The sequence below is a fragment of the Apodemus sylvaticus genome, chromosome 19, assembly GCF_947179515.1.
Source record: "Apodemus sylvaticus chromosome 19, mApoSyl1.1, whole genome shotgun sequence".
In the NCBI taxonomy this organism is placed as follows: Eukaryota; Metazoa; Chordata; class Mammalia; order Rodentia; family Muridae; genus Apodemus; species Apodemus sylvaticus.
This window is the reverse complement of record NC_067490.1, coordinates 44,799,860-44,822,905: the sequence shown is the minus strand read 5'-3', so window position 1 is coordinate 44,822,905 and position 23,046 is coordinate 44,799,860. Positions and strand designations below refer to the sequence as shown.

Here is a 23,046-nt window from a genome sequence, read left to right as displayed (position 1 = left end):
GTAGGCCACTGGTTGATGTCAGACATTTTCCTCAATACTCTGTCTTACCTGCTCAGTGATTATCTAGACTGGCCTGTGATTGAACTCTGAGTACTCTTAGTGTCTGTTTCCCACTGTGTTAGGCTATGGGCACACACATACAATCATACTGTAGAGTTATGGACACATATAATCACGTTCAACTTGTTATGTGGGTGCTGGGGATTCATAGTCAAGTCCTTAAGGCATTTTACCAAAGGAGCTACCTCCCCAGCCCAGGCTCGGGTTCTTTGTCTGAAGTGCTGGGGAATACACATTTTGATACTTTAGATTTTGTAACGAATGTATAGATTCTTACCAGTTGAATGTCCCTGATCAAAACAATTTGAGCATAAACATACTCAAAACTTCCAGATTTGGAGGCAATTCAGATTACAGATGTTTATTACCCGTAATGACTAAAATGTTTTGCAACATTTATTTTTTAAGTGTCAAGCTACATTATATTGCTTCAATACATATAATTCTTTGAAATAGTCAGCTAATCTTAATTCTTATTTTACAGATAGAGCGACTATCTAATAAACTTTATTAGAATGCCATGGTATTCATCTTCAAGGAGTCTTGCTCCTAAACTGCTATGCTCCCTGCTTACAAAATAATACAGGCTATATATTCTTTGATAAGAATGGAACTACAAAAATATATTGTGAGAATGAAAACCAGTGTAAAGATAACATTGCTAAAACTGTAGAGAATATAATTTTTATAATTTTGCTTTCATTTTGGGGCCAGGGTCTGGCTGCATTGCCCGGTCTGCCTTTAAACTTCTGCTCCTCTGCCTCTGCCACCTGCAATTACAGGCATGGGCCTCCCAAATGGTTGCTTTTTCGAGGGTATGAAAACATGACAACTGTTGAGAAGAGTAAGGAAGACAGACAAATACGGGAGGCTGAACCATTACTGGGAAGGAAGGAGACCTTATGCTGAAGATTGTAGTTGTTTGGTTTCTTCTGTTTTGAGACAGATTTTCTCTGTGTACTCCTGGCTGTCCTGTAGACCAGGCTGGCCTTGAACTCTGAAATCCACCTGTCGGCTCCCCTGCCCCCCTTCCTCAGGGGCTGGAGATTGTGTTTGTCAGAACTCAGTTCTGAAGAAAGTGAATGCTACAGTTTGTTCCATGTCAACTTCTCCTAAGTAATGCTTGGTAATGTTGAGAGTTAAGAGAGGGGAAGACTTAGCTACCATTAGACAGCACGTAACTATCAGGAACCTGGAAGGAACCTGATCAGAAGATTCAAACCAGAGCCTTTCCCAGTCATTATATTCCTAAGGGAACTGCAGATTTGGCCCTATTCAGACCCAGGAGATGCCTAGGAATTGGTCAATGACTAAATCCCACAACAGCAGTGACACCAGCACCTGCTTGCTGCACTAGAGCCAGGAAAACTGGGTGGCTGCTTGTGTGCCTGTAGCCAAGCATTGCTGCGGCAGAGATGGGAGGCTCACTCGGGCCTGCTGCTGTCAGACTGGTTCCAGATTCCATGAGTGCCCCTGTCTAACGAAATAGGATGGAATGATAGAGGATCACCTGGCATCTTTCTCTGTCCTCCACATATGTGGACATCTGAGTGTGTGTGTGCGCACACACACACACCTGCATGTACAATATACATATACCACACTACAAACACAGGCACCCACATATACACCTACCTATAATGGTAAGGACTGAATCAGTAATGCTGTAATCAAAAAGGATGTATATTAGGTATGTGTTCACATCCACCCCCAATAAGGAAATACAAACAAGCTTTAACAAAAGAGAAAGCTGTACATGCTTCTAGACTCTAAAGAAGCTCCCTGCGTTACCCACTGATCGACCAGAGAGTCACCAAAAGAAAAATACTTTGATATATAATTATCTTTTTCTTTTTTAAAGAGCTGCTGGTGCCAGTTACCTTTAGAAATGAGAGGGCTGGGAGCGTAGTTCACAGCAGTCCAGAAGTATCTTGTCATTTGTGCCTTTTGGCTGAGGTTCTTATCACTATAGATAGTTTCCTTTTTAACAGTTTTAAAGGATTTCTTATACTATTATTGTGGACCACTTTGAACACATTAAATATTTTATTAGTTCTTGAGAATTTCATATAGTGTGTTTTGATCATATCCCTCCAACCCTCCCAGGTCCACTCTCACCTCTGTATCCTGCCCCACCCCCACCCCACAACTTTGTTTGTTTTTCCCTTCATAATCCATCAGCTACCCTGTGCGCCTACACTCCCGGGTATGGGCCATCCTGTGGAGTGCAGCTGATACACTGGAAACCACACCTGCCCATAGCGGCTCCGTTAAGGGTGTGGGCTCCTGAGCCCTTCCTTACTCCATGCTGACAGCTGTCTGGCTCGTTGTTTGCATGTCTTATGCAGGCATCCACAGCTGCCGTGGGTCCTGAGTGCAGCAGTCCTGGTGTGTCCAGAAGACGTGGTTTAGCACGGGTCCCCCACAATCACTCTTGCGCCCCTTCTGCACTGGTTCCTGAGCCTCAGCAGGGGTATGATACAGATGTCCCTTTAAAGACAGCGTTGTGTAGGCACCGTCGCCTGTTGTCGCCTCCTGAAGTTCTGGTCAGCTTCTTGGTTACCTATTACTCACTACACAAAGAAACTTCCCCAACGGGGTCTGAGCGACACTAACCTAGAGGTAGCCTGAGAAGGCGTGTGAGAAAGCTACTGCGTTCCTTTAGGTTCAGTTCTGGGTCCTGTGAGCTCCCCAGCCAGGACCAGACACTCAGGCCCTCTGGTGGAGTGGACCTTAATCCACCAGAAGGGAGTGGGCAGCCGCAAGCAGTGACCAGAGCCTGGGCTGTTTTGGAGGTCTCTGGGACCCTCTGACCTCAGTGTGGGGAGGTACCCCACCCCTACTTGGTGACCTGTGGCTTCTTGGATGACAGAAGCCCATGTGGGAGGACTCAAAAAACTATTTTATAAGAGGTACAAGAAGAATGGATGAATGTCTCCTTGTTCTGGAAAGACTCAGTGAAGCAGTATAGAACAAAATCAGAACAGGGAAGTGGGAAGGGTTGGGTGGGGAAAACGGGGAGGGAAGGGGACTGATGGGACTTTCGGGGAGTGGGGGTCCAGAAAAGGGGAAATCATTTGAAATGTAAATAAATATGTCAATAAATTTAAAAAAAAAAAGAAAAAAAAAGAAGTTTGCTTAGAAAGCAAAGAATCAAAGCAAAAAAAAAAAAAAAAAAAAAAAAAAGAGTCAGTCTCTCCCTTCCTCTCTCCCTTCTTCCTGCTCTTTGTCCCAATGTGTGTGTTTAGGAAGCTTATCAAATAGTTAATTTCCACTTGGCTCTTTCAAGCATGCTTAGTGTTAACCATCCTTCTAAACCACTCCTCTGATTATAAGCATTTTAAAGAATACTTTTAATTCAGTATTATAAGTTATATGGAAAGATTTTATCCTAACAGTTACTTAGTACGTTGACATTGACGTTTAAAGTGGACCTGGTACTAGACAGATGAATCCGCACTTTAGCACACTGGCTGTTCTTCCAGAGGACCTAGGTTTGACTCCCCGCACCCTCACACTGGATCAAACCATATGCAACTCTTGTTACAAGAGATCTATAACCTATGCCCTTTTCTGGCCCCCTGGGCACCAGATACTTATGGGATGTGTGTAGACAAAACCCCATGCACATAAAATAAAAATAATAATATAGACTCACTTTAAAAACAATAGACAGTCCTCAGCTCCACTTGGACACAGTATTGTAACATGACTGAAAGAGCGGTGGTGCAAGGAGCCATGCTCCTGTGTGTCTACGGGAATGGAAACGAGCTGAGGGAAGGGAGGCTGGGAGGTGGCGCTTTGCTCTCTGTGTCACACATGTCTATGTCCCTGGACGTGTCCTCCTAGGTAGGACACCACTTTCCTGAGGGGCGGGGAGAGGGAGGAAGGAAGGAAGGAAGGAAGGAAGGAAAGAAAGAAAGAAAGAAAGATAGAAGTCTGCTCAAAAGATAGGAATCCAAACTTGGGATGGCGTGGAAGGCCTGAGGGCCTCTACGCGCTGCAGGCAGGGAAAGGTTTGTGTGGCTGCTTCACCTGGAAAGTCACGTCGACCTCAGACTCCCGCAGCAATCAGTTATCCCTCTGGTTGCTGCCATTGACAGACTCGTGGTGACTGCTTGGCTCGTGTGCTTGTTGTACAGTGGGATTTGTGGCTTTGTTCATTTTCCATACATATGTGGGATATATGTAATTTGTTCATCGTTTTTGCATTCCTTGGGAAAAATAGCAAATCTGTTTGAACCAGGGCTTCACTTCAAAAAAAAAAAATGTGACATTGAGAAGAGATTAATTTTTTTTCTTTTTGAGAGCCAGGATACTCTGAATACAATGAGACTATTAAGTTAGTGGCGGTGAGTGCCGGAGGATTCCGGTTTATCAGACCCGGGCTGTAAATCGTGGTCCTTGGCAAGCCCGGAGCTTACTCTTCATCCCGGTGTGTCTGGACCATCACCAGGACCTGGGTAGAACTTTGTAGTCTGAAGTCCCGGAGCGTAAGCATGCTTGTGGACTCTAGGATGCTAGCGTGAGTCATCTAATCCTGCTCTGGTGGTGGTGGTGGTGGTTGGCTGTTGTTTTTAATAAGTAGACGGGACTTTTTGTACTTAGAGGGCTTACAAGAAGAGCTGGAGTGCAGGCTCAGCAGCCAAGAGCACATGGTGCTCTTCCAAGGATCTCGTCCCGTTCACCACAACCAGGTGCTTACAGCCTCCATTAACTCCTATAGGGCGAGCTCCAGGGGGCTCAGCACACACAACTTTTTAAAAATGGCCAAATGTGATGAGACAGAAAGGTTTGTACTTTTTAATAGTCTGTTTTTAAACTTATAAACACAAATCAAAGTATGTAAAAATGAGAGCCCAGAAATATGTCCCACACTTGAAATGATTCAGGGCATTCAGACTAGCATCTATTTTGGGGTTTGGGCAGTTTTTAAAGTATCTGAACTGGGGAGACAGTTTATAATTGGCTCAGCTTAAAGACAAATCACCTTAGAAAGGTCTGCACTTGAGTCTTCCAGTTACTTGGGCCACAAACTCGATATCTTCCTTGGGGGAGAAGAGAAACTAGAGATTAAAAAGGACCTTCCACATGCTAAGAATGTTCCACTAAGAGCATACAGAGAACTGAGCTACGCCCTACTCTCTGGCAGCATTTTACATTAAATTCCTGCCTGAAAGGCTTTAAAATTTATTTTGTGGTGTTATTTTTGGCCTTACTGACAGTATGAACTCAGGTTGCAAAGCTTTGTTTTTAATCTTTTTTTTCCCAATGATTTATTTATTACTATAAATAAGTACACTGTAGCTGTCTTCATTATAGATGGTTGTGAGCCACCATGTGGTTGCTGGGAATTGAACTCAGGACCTTCAGAAGAGCAGTCAGTGCTCTTAACCGCGGAGCCATCTCTCCAGCCCCTTTTTAATCTTTATATGCGTGCATGTGTATGTGCATGTCTGTGTATGTGGGGTTTTTTTGTGAGAGAGAATACACGCCACAGCTTGTATGTGTCAGCGGACAGCCCTGGCCCTCAGGCCTTGCCTTTTACCTTGAGACAACATCTCTCTGTGAGCTCCATACACCAGACTAGTTGGCCTGCACTGCCAGCCTTCGGGGACTGTTTGTGCCTCTTGTCCACTGTGGAGTGCTTGCCGCACAGACATGAAGCCCCCAGCTTTCTGTGAGTTCTGCTATTCTGTCTTCCAGCTCACCAGCCCCAAAGTATCCATTTTTATGTAAAAATTTCTTTGTGATCTAGTGATTAGATAGAACTTTTCAAGCTTCTTTTTGGTTTGGTTTGGTTTGGTTTTTTGGTTTTTTTGGTTTTTCGAGACTGGGTTTCTCTGTGTAGCCCTGGCTGTCTTGGAACTCACTCTGTAGACCAGGCTGGCCTCAAACTCAGAAATCCGCCTGCCTCTGCCTCCCAAGTGCTGGGATTACAGGTGTGCGCCACCACGCCCAGCCTCAAACTTCTTTTGTATTATTTTCTTTTGTTTTGAAAAAATGTTTAAAATGTATATATTTTATGTGTGTGTGTGTGAGATGGGGTTGCTTATGCCTCAGCATAATGTGGAGGTAGGAGGTAGCTTTGTGACGTCAGCGCTCCTCCCACCTTTATGTGGGTTCTAGGGAGTGAGCCTGGATCCCTTGGCAGGCGCTTCTACCCCCTGAGCCATCTCACCCACCCACTGTCGATTTCTCACTGATAGGTTTATGTTTCATTTATTCTTTGTTGCATCTTTAGTCTTTATGTTCTTCCAGATTTTCTATTCTTGGGATGTTTCATTCTTGTGCACAAAAGAATAGTATATTATAATAGAACAGAGGCCTTAGTTTGACTATCAGATACTTGGACCCTTACCATCCATTTCAGAAACTGATCATACTCATGACAGACACTTAATAAATCCCTGGTCGGGCTGGAGAGATGACTCAGCAGTTAAGAACACTGGCTGCTCTTCCAAAGGTCCTGAGTGCAAATCCCAGAAACCACATGGTGGCTTACCACTATCTATAATGAGATCTGATGCCCTCTTCTGGTGTGTCTGAAGACAGCTACAGTGAACTTACACATAATAAATCTTTGGGCCGGAGTGAGCAGAGGTCCTGAGTTCAATTCCCAGCAACCACATGATGGCTCACACCATCTCTACAGCTACAGTATACTCATATACATAAAATAAATAAGTAAATCTTTAAAATAAAATAAACCCCAGGTCATGTGAAGCATTTCTTTGTTGATTCCTCTTTGATGATCTTCAACTTTAATTTGCATATGTTCAATCGAGGAGTTAATTAAAACTGTGTTTCTATTTCTATAGACCTAGGTTAGGCCCAGCAGGCATTAGAGATGGGCCACACCAATGGTATGTAAATGAACACTCATTTTATACACCTACGCCTTTCAAATGCTTATTTACTTTAAGCCATCTTATAAATAGCCACAGTAGATCTGCTAAACAAACTCACTTTTGGGTGGTGTGATTGTTTGTATATGCTTGACCTGAGAAGTAGTACTATTAGGAGCTATGGCCTTGTTGGATTAGGTGTGTCACTGTGGGCATTGAGACCCTCGTCCTAGCTGCATGGAAGCCAGTCTTCTCCTAGCTGCCTTCAGATGAACATGTAGAACTCTTAGCTTTTGCACTATGCCTGCTTGGATGCTGCCATGTTCCCACCTTGATGATAATGGATTGAACCTATAGGCCCAATTTAATGTTGTCCTTTGAAGAGTTGCGTTGGCCAGGGTGTCTGTTCACAACAGTAAAACCCTAAGACAGGGGAGAAGAGTTTATTTTTATCAAATGTGTATAAGTGTTTTGCTGGCATGCATGTCAGTGTGCAATGTATATGTATCTGGTGCCCCTGGAGGCCAGGAGAGGATGTCAGTCGTGGCAACTAGAGTTATGGATGACTATCAGCCATGCTAGGTGGGTGCTGGGACTGAACCTGGATCCTCTACAAGAGCAGCAAGCACTCTTAACCACTAAACCATCCATCTCTCCTCACTTGTAGACTGCTTGCATTGCTAAATGACCTTGGGCAAGTTATTTCTCAGTTGCTGTATGCTTGTTAGAAATGAGTACAGGTCACAGAGAAAGAGACCACCATTCCAGCTGAGGTGTCTGGACCAAGCGAACTTGACTTCTGATCAAGAGGATGGTGTGTTCCGGAAGAGCCCACACATACCAAGGCAGGAAATGCATTTGGCCTGTAGTCTACGGGTGGTGGCTGAATGTATCCCATTGGGTAGGACCCAACCTCGAGTTCTTATTGGACTGGCTAGTCCAAAAGAGTGGTGGGAGGAAATGAAGGACAGCTCCAGGCCGTCAGATTCTTAGAATGGGGCAGTGGGGCCAGGGATTGAAACATCTGTATAAAGTCTTACAGGGTGGGGGGCATACAGACTCATTCACTCACTCATTCATTCATTTGTTCACTTATTTTGGTTTTTTCTGAGACAGGGTTTCTCTCTATAGCCCTGGCTGTCCTGGAACTCATTCTATAGAACAGGCTGGCCTTGAACTCAGGCATCCTCCAGCCTCTGCTTTCTAAGTGCTAGAAATAAAGGTCCACCATCACCTTGGAGATAAGGATTTTAGTTCTTTGTCTTAAATGCAAGTTTTATTCTATTTGATGGAAGAGACTCATATTTGATACTTCTTTTTTTAGCTTACTAAATTTTTTGATGTTCTTTGACATTTCTTTCAAATCTAAAACTAGAAGTCTCTTACTCCTTTCTGGGGCCACCATTGTGCTTTGTTCTTTGGGTTGGACTGAGTTAGATGCTCTGTACAAATGGACCAATAAGGTGTCGCCTTTTGTGTCTGGCTTGTTTCACTTAACACAATATCCCAGGGCTTTTAACGTAGTGCGCACACCAGAATCTGATGCCTTTGGGATTTTTAGGTTGGCAAATGTTGCTATCTTATTTCTTTTCTTTGTTTCTTTGTTTTCTTTGACAGCATGTTCCTTTGTCACCCAGGCTAGTGTCACACTCATGATGCTTATGCCTAGATTAGTGCTAGGATGAGACGTGTACACAGGCCTAGGGACCCTCATGAGAGGCTGCTCTCAGTTCTTCTGGATGCATGTCTGGATGTATAATTGTCCTTTATAACGCTGACAATTACCACTCACCTCCTCCTGTTTAAAAGCTGAATGATTGCCATTTGAGGCCTTTGTAATAACTCTGCATTCCTGGCCAGCTCAGGTGGGGATGTGTGCTTCTTAGGACTTCCGTCAACAGGCTGTGGTGAAACTTTTCACTGGTGATGTTAATCATGTCATCAGTCTTATTTAATTTTTCTATATAATTTTTTCCTGCATATTATTAGCAACCAATGTGAATTCACTATAGGACCATGGAAAAGATCTCACTTAATCAAAAGTTTGCTCTAAATCTTGCCTTGATCTGTCTTACTATGATGGGGACTTTTTTTCTTTCAAATGTACAAAAGCTAGTTTTAAAGTTAATGATTTAACTTTAAATCATTTAAATTTAGTAAGCAGGAGATGATTTTCAATGTCACAAGATCATTAAATATATTTGTATATAAGTATATATTAAATATAAGATAATCTGATCCTATTAATACCTGTTATGTAAAAGTCATTGAAGGGTTAAGTTGCTTCTGAGTTTCTGGAATTTAATGGGCATTATGGGTAGTTCTGTAAGTCACTGCATATATTTTAAACTTGAAGTTACACTTAAGTTTATAATGTTCCGATGCTTCTTAGTCTATGGGTTGTGTACAGTATAATCTGTTTTCCTGCAAATCAGCTGTTTAGTGACTCATCAATCATAGCATTTACTTCATTGAGGTAGGAGGAGAGCACATTTTATAATATGCAGTAAATTTGGAGCTAGAATGGGAGATAGAAAAGCTTTCACTTTTAAAGCAGAAATATTCTCTGTGTGTAACCAAAGCTGATTTGTCTGGAACAATTGGTATCTCTAAAGGATTTCTAAAGCAATTTTCTCAAGCAATATACAGATTAGATAGAACCTTCTCTTGTAAAAATTGGGGAAATGCTGTATTCAAAGCTTTTAAAATATCTCTTTTAATAGCATGACTGAATTGGCACAATACGACCCTCTAAGTGATGAGAAGGTGCGTGTGCACGGGGTAAGTGAGCCCTGTGTGCTGCTGACGGCCTCGGCTCAGAGCGTGGGCTTTAAGGAGGAAGAAGCTGCTTGCATGGCAGAGAGAAGCCATAGTCTGGGCTATGAGTTAGAAGTTCAAGGATTACGGTGTAGAGAAAGAATGCCGAAAGCATCAAATGTCGTGTGGATAGTTTATAGAAATAACCAGCTCTCGAGACCAACTTCAGACCTGCACGCCCATGTTTAACCTTGGCTTTACATTGAGTAGACCTGTAGCTGAAGAGCTTGACTCCCAGTGGTTCACGCCACCCGCGCACATGTGTGTGTGTGTGTGTGTGAGTGTGAGTGTGTGAGTTAATTGACATGCCGTGACTAGCTCAAAGGCTGGGCACTCTTAAACTTGCCCTTGATAGCAAATGTTCCCCCATACTCCCAAGATTCCTAAACCTTCCCCGGCTACCCTAGGCTCAATCCCTAATTAACCACTTCCCCAAATGGTTGGCTTTCTCTCCCATGGCTCTTTAAGTCCCATCCTCTCCCCTAAGTCATGTTGATCCTCCCTTCTCCTTCTCCTCCTCATCTCCCTCCTCCTCCCTTCACCCACCTCTTATCTTAGTCCATTCAAGTCTAAGGGTCCCACCCCATTTCCCTTTGCCCAGCCATTAGCTGCTGGCATCTTTATTGGTCCATCAAAAAGCAATTGGGGACAAGGACCTTCAGTGTTTAGACAGATTCCTGATTTGGGGCCAGATTAATTCAAAGCATTAGAACTAATCCCCAACATAGACCTGCCTGTCCTGAGATCTTTCCATCACAGCCCTTGCTCATATGAACTTCAAGTTTGATTTTGTGTCCACCTTCCCTCCTCCCCCAAAAGTCTCTATCTAAAACTTTGTTTAATGGGGTTTGGATGTAGCAGAAACCTACCAGTAAGGAACAGAAATCGCCTTTGCAGAAGAGTCCTTTGTTGTGACATAAGAAGTCAAAGCAAGGGCTTTCCCATGGTAGGAAGCACTCCACCACTGAGCCACATTCCCAGAAGAAAATGATTTAAACATGAATTTCAAAGAATTCCTCAGTTCTATGAAGTTTATTGAAAATCAGGAATTGCTACAATAAGGCTCACTGGTGGAGTACCTGTTAGGGATGTGCAAGGCCCTGGCTGTAATGCAAAAATGAAGAATATGAAATGGAAATTCCAAGATACACTGTGATCCCTGCTCTCTGGAGGCCAAGGAGGGAGGCTCATAAGTTCATGACCTGTGTGTTCTATAGACAAGACCTACTCACAAAACAGAAATCACTGGCCATAAAGTAACCAGGCACTGCAAACAGGTAGCAGACCCCACAAATGACAAAGATTGATTTCTAAAATTATCAAAGAAGAAAAGCAAGTTTGATGAATGACTTTTCTGTTCCTGGGTTAGAATAGGCTGCCAGAAAGCTACTTCTAGAGTACAGGCTTTGTCTCCGTTTACCATTCCAGAGGCCAGAGGCCACCGAGGTGGGGAGGAAGGGCGGTGGAACATGAAACCCACCCAGCAGTCAGGAAGCAGAGATTACACTTCATCTGCACACAGGAAGTAGAGCAGGAAGTGTGGCTAGATGCTACCCTCAAAGCTTGCTCCCCGTAACTTACCTCCTATAGGTTACAGAACATTCTTTAATCGCTGGTGAGTGAGTGAGTGACCAAGACTCAAACACAGGAATGTCTGAGAAAGTGGAAGTCATGTCCAGTGAGACTAGAGAATAGAAAAGTAGTCCTGTTCCGCCCACCTCAGGTCTCGGCCACTTGGGAGGAGAAATGTGGGGAGTTTGACTGTGCTAGTCCCACAGTGCTGACTCCGCCCCTGAGGCAGGCGCCGGCATCAGAGAAGCACAGAGACACCACTCCCGAGTGGGAAAGTGCAGGGGGAGGTGGGAGGAGGCCGAAGCCGGCCCCAGGTGCTGCTGAAGAGCCGCACAGAGAAGTCTGGAGCAAAGCGTTGGGGTGCACAGGCCCTCAACGGGGCAGGGCAGGGCTCTGCTCCCACACTCTCGGGCATCTATGTCACCTTGAGTCTTGAGGAGTTGGGAACAGAGTCGGACCTGCAGGCTGAAGAGGGATCTAGCCTGGGGGGGGGGGTGTGGGGTGGAGGAAGGGAGCTCTGGCTTAGCTCAGCAGTGATTGTCCTTAGCTTTGTGGTAGTTGTGGCTGGGAGCGCAGAGAGGCCTTCTGCAGGAGAATTAAGCTGTGGCTCGATAGTCAAAGGTCTTCTCCATGGCCCCCCATGGCAGATCTTGGTGAAGGAGACAGCCCATGGTTCTAAACTGTTTATTGACTGTTCACAATGAAAAATAGGTGCATGCCAGACCATGCCAACTTCTCAGGGTGGACCTGAGATTAAGTCCCTTTTGCTGGGAGGTAAGAGGTCTGGGAAGGGAAGCTTATTGGCTAAGCCCTCGGGGCCTCTAGGTTCCTCATTAGCATGGAGAGCTCTGTTCTGGGCCCACTCGACCACAGATCAAGCTTCCTTATGTGGGGAGTGTGACCTATGTCCCAGGCCAGGAATCTGGCCGGGAGCAGTGAATTGCCGAAGTCTCAGGTGTATACCCACCAAGTCTCAGGGCCTCAGACCCACTCTACCTTACCAAGCTTCTTGTCACGGTTTCTCCATCCCACAGAGAAGCAATACTCAAAAGCAGTAACAGCTGGGCAGTTTCTCACACGGATTTAGGAAGGTTTAAGAAGACAAATCCCAATTAGGGTTACTGAAAAAGAGAGTCACACCTAAACACACCATGACAGTTACTGCAAAACCGCAGCAGTGCTCAGAGGAACAGCTGATCTGAGAGTCAGAACAAAGGCAATAAAGAATGACAGCCAGCCAGCCATGCTGGGAAGGTGGAAGGTAGAGCGTCATAGTGCTGCCAACCCAGAATTAGACCAGACAGCCAAGCTAGCCTCTCTTCTTAAAACCTCTGTTCAGTTTTAAATTATTTTCTATTTGTTTGTTTGTATGTATGTATGTATGTATGTATGTATGTATGTATGTGTATGTATGTATGTATGTACAGCAATGTAGGTGGAGGCCATAGAGGCCAGAAGAACATGTCTGATCCCGTGGATTTAGAGTTCCAGGGTTTGTAAGCCACCCGTTGTAAGTTCTGGGAACAGAACTCAGCTCCTTTGCAATACAGTAAGTGCTCTTAAAAGCTGAGCCATCTCTCCAGCTCCTGCAGAATTAACTTTTAAAAGAATGCAAGAGACATTATGATGCAAAAGATTAGTAAATGCAAATTTTTAATGTTTACTGATTAGCATTTAAGATACAGACTTCATGAAGGAGGAATGTAGATGCAGCAGGGAAAGGTGAGGAAGTGCAGTGACTGGGGTTCACGGGGTTTACGGAGTCACCGGAGTCACCGGAAGCCAGCTCTGTAACTGAGGTGCAGTGCTCAGAGTGTTCCTGGGACCAGCTGCCACAGAAGGGAAGGAAGGAAGCAGGAAATGTGAAGTGTCAGGAAAGATTTCACGGACCCCATGGGGGCCCTGGAACTGGGGCTGTCCTTCATGTTGGAGCAGGAGGGTCCTGATGCAGAGTCCCCAGAGCAGGCCAGGCAGCAGTGGAAACAAATGCCTTAAGTGCCGAATTCTTTAAGTGACAAATGTATACGTCCGTGTATGTAAAGTTTAAAGTCTACGAACACTAACACAGTAAAGATGTGTACCAGTGTGTTACAGTGTTCCTTAGCTATGTGTACTGTGTAAAATTGTACTTCTGTGTGTATGGATTTGCCTGCGTGTATGTCTGTGCACATGTGTGTACCTGGTACCCTCAGAGGCTAGACGAGGGAGTCAGAGCCCTGGAGCTGTGGTTAAAGTTTGCCGTCATATGGGTTCTGGGAACTGAACCCCGGTCCTCTGGAAAAGCAGCCAGTGCTCTTAACTGCTGAGCCATCTCTACAGCCCCATAAACACAAATCGTGTCTTATAAAATCAAGCTCTAAGATACCAGGAAGAAATCTCTTGATTGCTCATATTGTTTTCTTTTTGTGGTAAGGTATTTATGCATAGCCTGCACTGACTTAAAAGTCACAATCACATTGCAGGAGACCCACATCAGGCTGTGTCTGTCTCCACAGATGCCATGCCTCCTCCTAGTCTCTGAAGGCACCCACAGGTACACATATGTATATATACTATATATATTATATATACATACATACATACATATGGATAAAAGCAAAGGAAATATTAAAAAGTATTGTTTTGACTCTTTTAAGCCTTTGGATTGTGCCTTAGCATTTCTGGCTTTCTTGTGGTTTTACTGTATGTGTTTATGTACCTAAAGAGTGTAAACAGAGGGGCTAAAGACACCGCTCGGTGGTTAAGCTGGCTTGCTAGTGCTCTTGTAGACCACCCGGGTTCAGATCCCAGCACCCACCATTTGTAATTCTAGTTCTAGGGCATTGCACACCTTCTTCTGGCCTCGGATGGCACTGCATCCACACGACACACGTTTATGCACGCAGCAAAAGCTCTCCTGTACATAACATAAAAATACACTTTAAACGAATGTAAATAGAAGTGGCACCATGCGGATTGAGCGACTTGTAATTTTGCTTGTTTAATATTTTTTAGATATGTGTGGGTATATGCAAATGGGCGCAGTATATGACAGGCCAGGTCTCGGATCCCTCTGGAGCAGGAGTTACTGGCAGTTGGTTATGGGCTGCCCATTGTGGGCGCAGGGATGGAACTCTTACCCTCTTCAGGAGGGGAATATTAATGGCTGAGCCATCTCCCCCGCTGTGACTGAGTCCTTTTAGTGATGCTAGCTAGCTCTGCCTTTTGCCTACAAAATCCAAGAAAGATCTCGGCTTAGGTGCTTTCCCTCTGTGGAGAGAAACTTCTCATAGAGATGCTTGTGAGTGTGGCCATTGTACGCATCTTCCCACCCTCCTTCCCCTGCTTTTCTTCCCTCCTCCCCCTCTCTCCTCAGGCCCCATGGACTAGAGGGGATTAAAATGACCTGACTAAACAGTTCAGAGCCACATCTTCCCCTAACAAGCAGGGCTTTGGCTTTTAGGGGAGACCTTGCAGTGGTTTGTTGTCCACCAGAGTGAGATTTCCTCCCAGGATTGCTCGGCTTTTTTCTGTAAACAAGCAGCTGCTAGGTGTGCGTACTTGATTACAACACAGGAGCAGGTCGTAACGGTTAAGCAAGAACCCATGCTGCAGTGGGAACGTGGGAACCATAGCCTATGGTGTTGTGCTGACAAAATACTGAGCTCATCAGTTTACCAGGAAAGATGGCTGGGCATGATGGTGCTTGCCTGTAATTAACCTGACCTACAGAACAGCTTTAGGCCAGCCATTGCTACACAGTGAGGTGACCGTCGGGGGGGAGGGTAGGGGGGTGGGGAGGGTATCATGGCTCACGGTTTCTGTGTGCTTGGCTAGCTATCCCTCAAGGGTTTTTGAGAGAAAGCGTTTCATAGCTGTCACGTTGCAGAGGAAAGGCCAGCTTGTCTGTCATCACCTGGGAAGTGGGCCCTAGGTCGTACCTTCCTTTTACTGGGGTTTTCCTTCTAAAGGCTCCACCACAGGCAAGGAAGCCCTTAGCTTTTGGGCCTTTGGGGGAATTTACTATCCAAAATCCTAGTACCTGTCTTTTCTCACGTCCTTATCATTTCCTCTTTTAAAGAAGTGATTTATTGGTGTGAGGGGCGGGGTCTGGGTAGCCGCTGAGGATACCTTTATGGATGCTTTTCTCTCTGTGTGCCTTCGATCGCATTACAAGGATTAAATTCAGGTTTACACAGCAGCTATTACGCCCCACACCCCAGCCACCTCAGAGCTGCTTTATTTTCATGCTACAGATAGTTTGCTGCTGTCTGCATCTACTTGACATGCATTTATTGCAAACAAGTCTCTTTATTGGCAGTTTTCTGAGTAGTCATGGGTTTATCAACATTAAATCTAAGCCAGTGTGTTTTGTTGCTTGTTGTTTGAATCTCGTGTAGCCCAAGTTGGCCCTGACTCCCCAGCTACAGAGAGTGACCACGAGCTACTTATTCTTCCTGTGCCTCACTATGGATTCCAGAGGTAGAGCACAGCCCTGGTTGCTATGGTGCTAGGACCACACTTGGGCTTTGTACAGAGTAGGTAAATGTTCTTGCCTCTGAACTCCTTTTTTCTTTTTTCTTTTTTTAAACAAGGTCTCTCTGTGTAGCCCTGGCTGTCCTGGAACTCACTCTGTAGGCCAGGCTGGCCTCCAACTTCAGAGATCCGCCTGCCTCTGCCTCCCAAGTGCTGGGATGAAAGGAGTGTGCCATCGCTCCTAACCTTTTAATTTGTGCCAAAATCTGACTTGCAAAATATATTATATTTGGGTCAGAGGAGTCTCCCTTTTCCACATTGTGTAGAAATGGAGATAATTTATTTTCTCCCATTATTGGAGGACAAACCAGGAACTGAGAAGGGGGCTGTGTACTGAGTGGCCCCGGTGTTTTGAGGAGAACCCCAACTCTGACGATTCACAGCCATCTTCAGAACTTACCAACTCTGAGGACTCCAGCGGACTCCACTTCATAGTGAGGCACTGTGATGAGCCAGCTGTGACTAACTTAGTATCTTGCTTTTTTGAGGAAATTAGCCCTCACAGGAGAGACAGTGTCTGAACAGCCATCCCCAAGTGGTGGAGGCACGCTCAGTAAGTAGTAGCTAGCTGCAATCATAGCAGAGCCTGGGTGTTTCCCAAGAGCAAAAGGCAGCAAGTATTTCAGTAAACCTGTCTCATTTAGGCAAATGACATTGTCATGGCAATAGCTGCAGTAGAAAATTCTAGAAGCTACAGAAGAAAATTCTAGAAGCGTCCCTTTGCCCTTCTCAGGAATACAGTCATGGAGAGAAGGCAGATTTTGTCTCTTTAACCAGGAAAGCCCTGAAGTCACAGAAAATATGTAATGCAGAAATAAAAAATTAGTATCTTTATAATAGCATTCTTCATTACTTTTACAAAAAGCTCTCTGGCTTAGAGTTGTGCCAGTGAGTGATACTTGTTAACAAACATCACTTCATTTCACCCCGTGTGTCTGTGGATTAATAACACCAGCTAGCATTAAGTGGTTCAAAGGAGATGATTAGTGTGGAGGTTCATTAAGGGGAAGTGTGTTTTATTCAGGGATTAGATTCAGGAATTTCACATATGCAAACTTTCCTTGGAAACCCATCTGTTCATATCCAGTAGTTCTATGAGAGACTAGAGTTAGTGGCTTCTATTGCCAATCTATATTATCTCTGAGTATATACTTGAAGTCCTAGATACATGTAACTTGGGAACACCTGGGGAACGGGTGTGTATACCACTTGCACACCACTTGTTTACCTGCCTACACAACAGATAGCTGGTTTATTACTGTTTAGTTTAACCTAGTTGACATTGTGGTAATAGTTGAATTTGTAAATGTACAACTGTGTAGTGTATTGCTAACAGCCATGTGCTGAATCATCAGTGTGCGATTTATCCGTCCTTCAGATGGGATCAGTGACCCCACACCCTGTCTTTCTCCTTTTCCACAGACAATGGATTCTGAATTATCACACAGCATGGTTGGGAGCTATCTTAACCCTCCAGAAAGAATGTATCTTCCATCATTCACGCAGAATGAAGCATTTCAAAATCACCACCTTGGGAACTCTCCTAAAATGTTTAATAGTCCAAACAACCAAGGTAATATTAATATGAAACTTTACAGAAAGTCAGGGGCAGCGCATGGTGCAGAAATAACCTTCCTGTGATTCTGTAGAAAGCACTGGGATTGGGTATAGAGTGGTCACACAACTGTCAGCCACCAGGCTGCTGCTATTACCTGGGAGCTTGCATGGGTCCGTTACCATTCCTAAAAATACTGGTTTCTTCAGCTAGGCTACAGATGAATGCAACGAGCTAGTAGATACAATTATAATAAAAGTATCTTTGAGAACAGAAAACTACTCTTTTAGGGCTAGAAGTCGAAGGCCAGAGGAACCAGGGCAGTGATAGCACAGGTCTCTCATCCCAGCACTCAAGATGTCGAGGCAGGTAGATCTTTGATTTTGAGGCAGCCTGGTCTACACAACAAGTTTGAGGCTAGCCAGGGCTAAATAGAGAAATCCTACCTCAAACAAACAAAAATAGAATAAAATGTTATAGGTAGAGTAATAAAGTAAATTTTTTAAAAGGGTTTTTTATTTTTAGATTCATTTATTTTTATGTATATGAGTACACTGTAGCTGTCTTGAGACACACCAGAAAAGGGTGTCAGATCCCATGACAGATGATTGTAAGCCACCATGTGGTTGCTGGGAATTGAACTCAGGACCTCTGGAAGAGCAGTCAGTGCTCTTAACCGCTGAGCCATCTCTCTAGCCCTAAAGTAAAAATTTTATTTAGGTTTTTTTTTTTTCTTAACTTTTTTTTTTCAGGGTCTCACACCATAGCCTGGCATGACCTCAAACACACTTGTTCCTCCCTGTCCAGCCTCTGGAGTGCTGGCCTTACAGGCAGGTGCCACCACACGGGCTGCGGCACGAAAGGCCACTCTCTGGGCCCCCATACTATAGGCTTTTCACATCCTTCGCACCCCAGAGCTGTCTCTGAGCCCCATGTCACTGCACTCTGGAGTTAGCAGAACTGGGAAGGTTTTCTACGAAGGCGTGCCGACCATGCTTAAAATGATTCTCAATTGTTTCTTAGTCACCTAATTATGATGTTAGTCTTCATGGTTTCAGAAGGATAACATTGTTCACTGGGGAGCACTTTCTGCATGTCTCTTCTCACCTCTCAAAATGTCTAGTTCTTTTTCTATTAAATTTCTTGTCAATCTGGAAATAAAATAAAAATCCAAGGGAGTACCAATAGAGAGATGTCTCAGTGGTTTAGAATGCATTCCAAGCAGCCACATGGTAGGGGAGGGCTGGTGCTGGTATATTTGTCCTCAGACCTCTGTGTGTGTGTGTGTGTGTGTGTGTGTGTGTGTGTGTGTTTGTGTGTGTGTGTGTGAGATGTTCACATACAAATTAAAAAGGTAAATAAATGCATCAGTAAAAGATAGGATAAAAATCTAGAGTTGGAATCCTTCTACCCTAGATGATCAGAGTGCCAGTGGAGCTGTAGCATGCTCCAACGGCAGGCAGAATTCACACATTCAAAATTGTCCTTTAAATCCCTTAGGAAGCCTTTATATGCAAGCAACTATAGAAAATGACTATTGCAATGTTTTAAACATAAACCTAAGAGAACCTCAAAATTGAATTAGAAAATAGGACTCCAGAAATATTTTATACTTTACAAATTACTTTATAAGATCTCATTATCACCCTTCAAAAAAATCTAACAGTGGTTGTTGGTTTAGGATTTCACCATGACCAAAACTCCGTGGTGAGGAAAGGATTTGTTCCCACTGAGGGAAGCCAGGGCAGGCTCACGGCAGGAGGCATGCGACTTCTTCACCTACCCCTCATGCCAGTCAGCACCCAGGATGACAGCTCCGGGACAGAGCTGCCCGCAGCAGGCCGGGCCCACCTGCCCACATCAGAGGGCTTTTTCTCATTCTAAATTCCCTCTTCCCAGAAGACTCCGACTTAGGTCAAGTTGACTGAAACTAGCCAGCACCTTGACATTAGTAAATAGATGAACTCTGTTGAGTTTACAAACCATAAAAAAAATAATCTAGAGCAGTGAGCCAGCTTCCGGTGTCAGAGAGCAAACCAAAACTGTCCGAACTGCATCTATACTACTAACTAAATTATTCATATTCCACTCAGATCTAGTTTTATCGTTTGAAGTCACACCTTAATAGAAAATGTAAAATAATGTTTGAAAAACTGCTAACTCTAAATGTATCTGCATCATGAAGGCACCAATGTAGCTAAGTAGAAATCACAATAGCAGACATGTGCTCCTTGGAGACGTTAGCCCAGGTGCGCTAGCCCGGCACTTGTCCAGTCCATGGGAAGCTGTCCTATCCTGACCTTCAGTAGTACTGCTGGGACAAAGATCAAAAATGGTGAGGATGTCAGGACAGGAAGTGAGGACAGCTTTAGACCTCAGTTGCCATGCTCAGTAGTTGAAGGATGTACATCTGGAAATAATAATCCTTCTGTGGCTCAGTCATAGAAATCACCTGCTCCAGCAGTAGATGATTGTTTTTATAAGATACACCATAGGAAATGTATACGTTTGTACTATCATTTTTATTTTATTACTTATTTATATTGTATATAAATATATTTATCATTTATATATAACATATGCATATATTTATGTAAATATGTATATATGTAATTATACAATATAGCATATTTTCAGGTTACTAGCAGCAACATAAACTGCTCCTTTTTTATTGTTACCCAAGTTACTATGGCAGCTCAGTTTTCAAAGAGTTTCACTTAAAACATCGAGCACATTTCTTTTCACTAGCACTTGTTTCAGCATTAAAAACTCTCCAAGAAAAGATTCATCGTCTCGAGCTAGAGAGAACGCAGGCTGAAGACAACCTGAACCTTCTGTCCAGAGAAGCAGCGCAGTATAAGAAGGCCCTGGAGGAGGAGACGACCGAGAGGGACCTGGCACACGAGGAGCTGATTAAACAGAAGAAAGGTGAGAGGACCGTGGGTCTCAGGCGTGTGGGGGTCACGTGGGGTCGCCAGAGCTTGCAGTCTGAGCTCAGTAAACCCAGCTGAGCTCTCCTGGCACACAAACCATGAGGCCTTGGGCCTAGGCATTTTGATATTTGTGGGAAACTAATGTAACTTTGAACTCACTTGCATTATATCTAATATATATGTATATATATGTGTGTGTGATATATATCTATCACAAATATATTTAGGGGGCAGGGGTTTCTCTCACTGTACTCCAGGCTGGCCTGGACCTTGCACGTCAGACCTTACTGCTCTCCTGCTTCCACCCCAAGTCCTGGGGTTGCAGGTGTCACTGCCTCACTCGGTTTGTGCAGTGAGGGTCTGGAGCACTCAACTGAGCAGCATCCCAGCCCAGGTTCATAAATACTTAATATTTAAATAAATCATTAAAAGAAATACTTAGGCAAGTTGTGTTTAGAAGTTAGAATATTTTTAGAATAAATAATAAAAACCCAGCTTAGCCTATAAATATCATTAAAATGCTTATATTTTTGATTAACAGTAAAGCAATGGTAGTAATTAAACAACATAAAAATGAATGGAAAATAATTTTATTCAACTTGAGGAACCCAGAATTAATTAGGGTAGAGACTTCTGTGGAAATTATGAAAAGAACATTTAGATACAAAATTTAGAGTGTTGAGTGGCTGAATAATTTTTCCTCAGAACTTTTTCTGTTTTCCTTCTAAAGCATTCACTCATGTAAATAAAGCGTAGCAAATAGAATGAAGGATGAGACCCAGAAACTGAGACAGCCGAACAGAAGTCAATCAAACTGGGCGAAGAGAAAGGCTTAACAATTATGTACTTGCCCTTACAGAAGGGGCTGGGCAGTCAGTGCTCAGGAGGAGGCGGGGCCAGGCGTGGTGGCCCAGCAAGCCTTTAAGCCAGCACTCGGGACTCAGAGCATTTGGGAGGCAGAGGCCTGTGGATCTCTGAGTTCCTTACTAGCTTGGCTACATAATGAGTTCCAGGCGCTCTCGCGCGCTCTCTCTCTCTCTCTCTCTCTCTTTCTTCCCTTCCCCCTCCTCTCCCCCTCCCCCTCCCTCTCCCTCCTCTCTCTTCCCTCCTCTTGGAAGTATGCCTTCTGTCTTTTTAGGGGAAGATATCGTCAATGGAGTCATATATAATTAATGAGATATTCACTGAAGCACGTTTAGAGTGGGTGGGCCTCAGAGCCTCTAGCACCCGTGTAAAACGCTCAGCATGGCTCGGGCACCTAGACCTCCAGCCTTGGCTGGCAACAAGGATAGGCACATGGGGTTGCTTGCTGGCCAGCAGATTCAGTTCTGAAGGGACTTGACTTAAGGGAAGAAGGCCAAGAGCAATAGAGAAGACACTTCACATCTTCCCCTAGCTTGTGTGTGCACACACATTTGCACCACCTGTATAACAACACACACCATGCACACACAAAGTCACTCTTAGTGTCACATTTTGACTCTCTGATCTCTGTAATAATCAGCTAATTAGCTCATTCTTTTGTCTTTTGTCTTTGCATAGATATCAGCATACAGTTAAGCTCTGCCCAGTCTCGTTGTATTCTTCTAGAGAAGCAATTGGAATACACAAAGAGAATGGTTCTCAATGTAGAGCGAGAAAAGACCATGATCCTAGAGCAGCAGGTGAGCATATGTTTCTCTGAGGAATGCTAATATAACTTAATATGCTTTTGAAGAATATAATATGGGAAAATTTTCATGTTACAACCATAGTAGGATATAGTGTCTGTCGAGGAGGTTGTCTCCTACAGCAGTGGTAGACTCTGCTGCTTAGGCAATGTGTTTGCAATGAACCCAAAAACACTTAACAGATGACCTGTGAAGCAGCATAAGAAAGAAGTGGGGAGGTGAGGGGGGGAAGGAGGGGGGAGGGAGCAGACAGGACTAAGGAGGCAGCCACCAATCCAGACCCTGCATATTAACTCCCCAAAGTTCCACCTGACTTTGTGGCGCCTTCCTTCTAAAGGCATTTGTGCCTTTGCAGGCCAATTGAGACAGTTCTACTGACAAGTGTCCTTCTGGTTCAGGAAGTTAGTTAGTTTAAGGTCAACGTGGAGCAAAAAGCCCGGGAAATATCATGCTTTGCGAAGTTGAGTAAGAAACAACCCAGGGCAAACCCTGTTCCAGGTAGAAGCAGCCCAGAAAACCTTAGATACGAAGTCCTAAAGCCAGTTACAGAGGTCTGGATTGCCGTGTTCTCAGGGACCTCAGATTACCCACACCCGCTCTCCTGCACGTTGAGAAGCTCGCTCCACACCAGCCAGGCAGGAGATGGGGCTCCTGGACGGGCCAGCATCCGTAGGACACCTGTGTTCAGGACAGGCCTTCCCTCCTGATTTAAATGTCTCTGGCAACACCCTCATACGGATGTGTTTCCATGGTGATGCTAAGTCCAATCAAGTTGTCAGTGAAGACTGACTTCCACAGTGCATTCCTTATCGATGTGATGACATGCAGATGAGCTTTCAGTCAGCACTGGGCCTCATGCACCCTAAGGCCCGTCTTCATCCCATGACGTAACACTTCTAGTCATCTCTATGAGTTCTGTAGTCTGTTCACTATAGTCCAAACCCTGTTCCAAAGTCGCTTCTGAGACTCAAGACAAGCTCTTCTGAGCGCCTGTGAGATCCAACAGGTGTATATACTCCCAGCACACAGTGATTCAGAGCAAACATTTCCCTTGTAAAAGAGAGGCATCAGGTCAT

At 44.3% G+C, this 23,046-nt stretch overlaps 1 protein-coding gene across 7 annotated transcripts in view; it reads left to right on the top strand.

The window, feature by feature from the left end:
• Cep57l1 (centrosomal protein 57 like 1) overlaps positions 1 to 23,046 on the top strand; it is a 75,374-nt gene that overhangs the window by 31,995 nt on the left and 20,333 nt on the right. For all 7 annotated transcript variants that reach the window (XM_052164285.1, XM_052164284.1, XM_052164287.1 and 4 more), the window contains 3 exons: positions 17,235 to 17,385; positions 20,116 to 20,295; positions 21,843 to 21,964. In XM_052164285.1, coding sequence (XP_052020245.1) covers positions 17,235 to 17,385; positions 20,116 to 20,295; positions 21,843 to 21,964 — 453 coding nt within the window. The remainder of the gene's footprint in view (positions 1 to 17,234; positions 17,386 to 20,115; positions 20,296 to 21,842; positions 21,965 to 23,046) is intronic.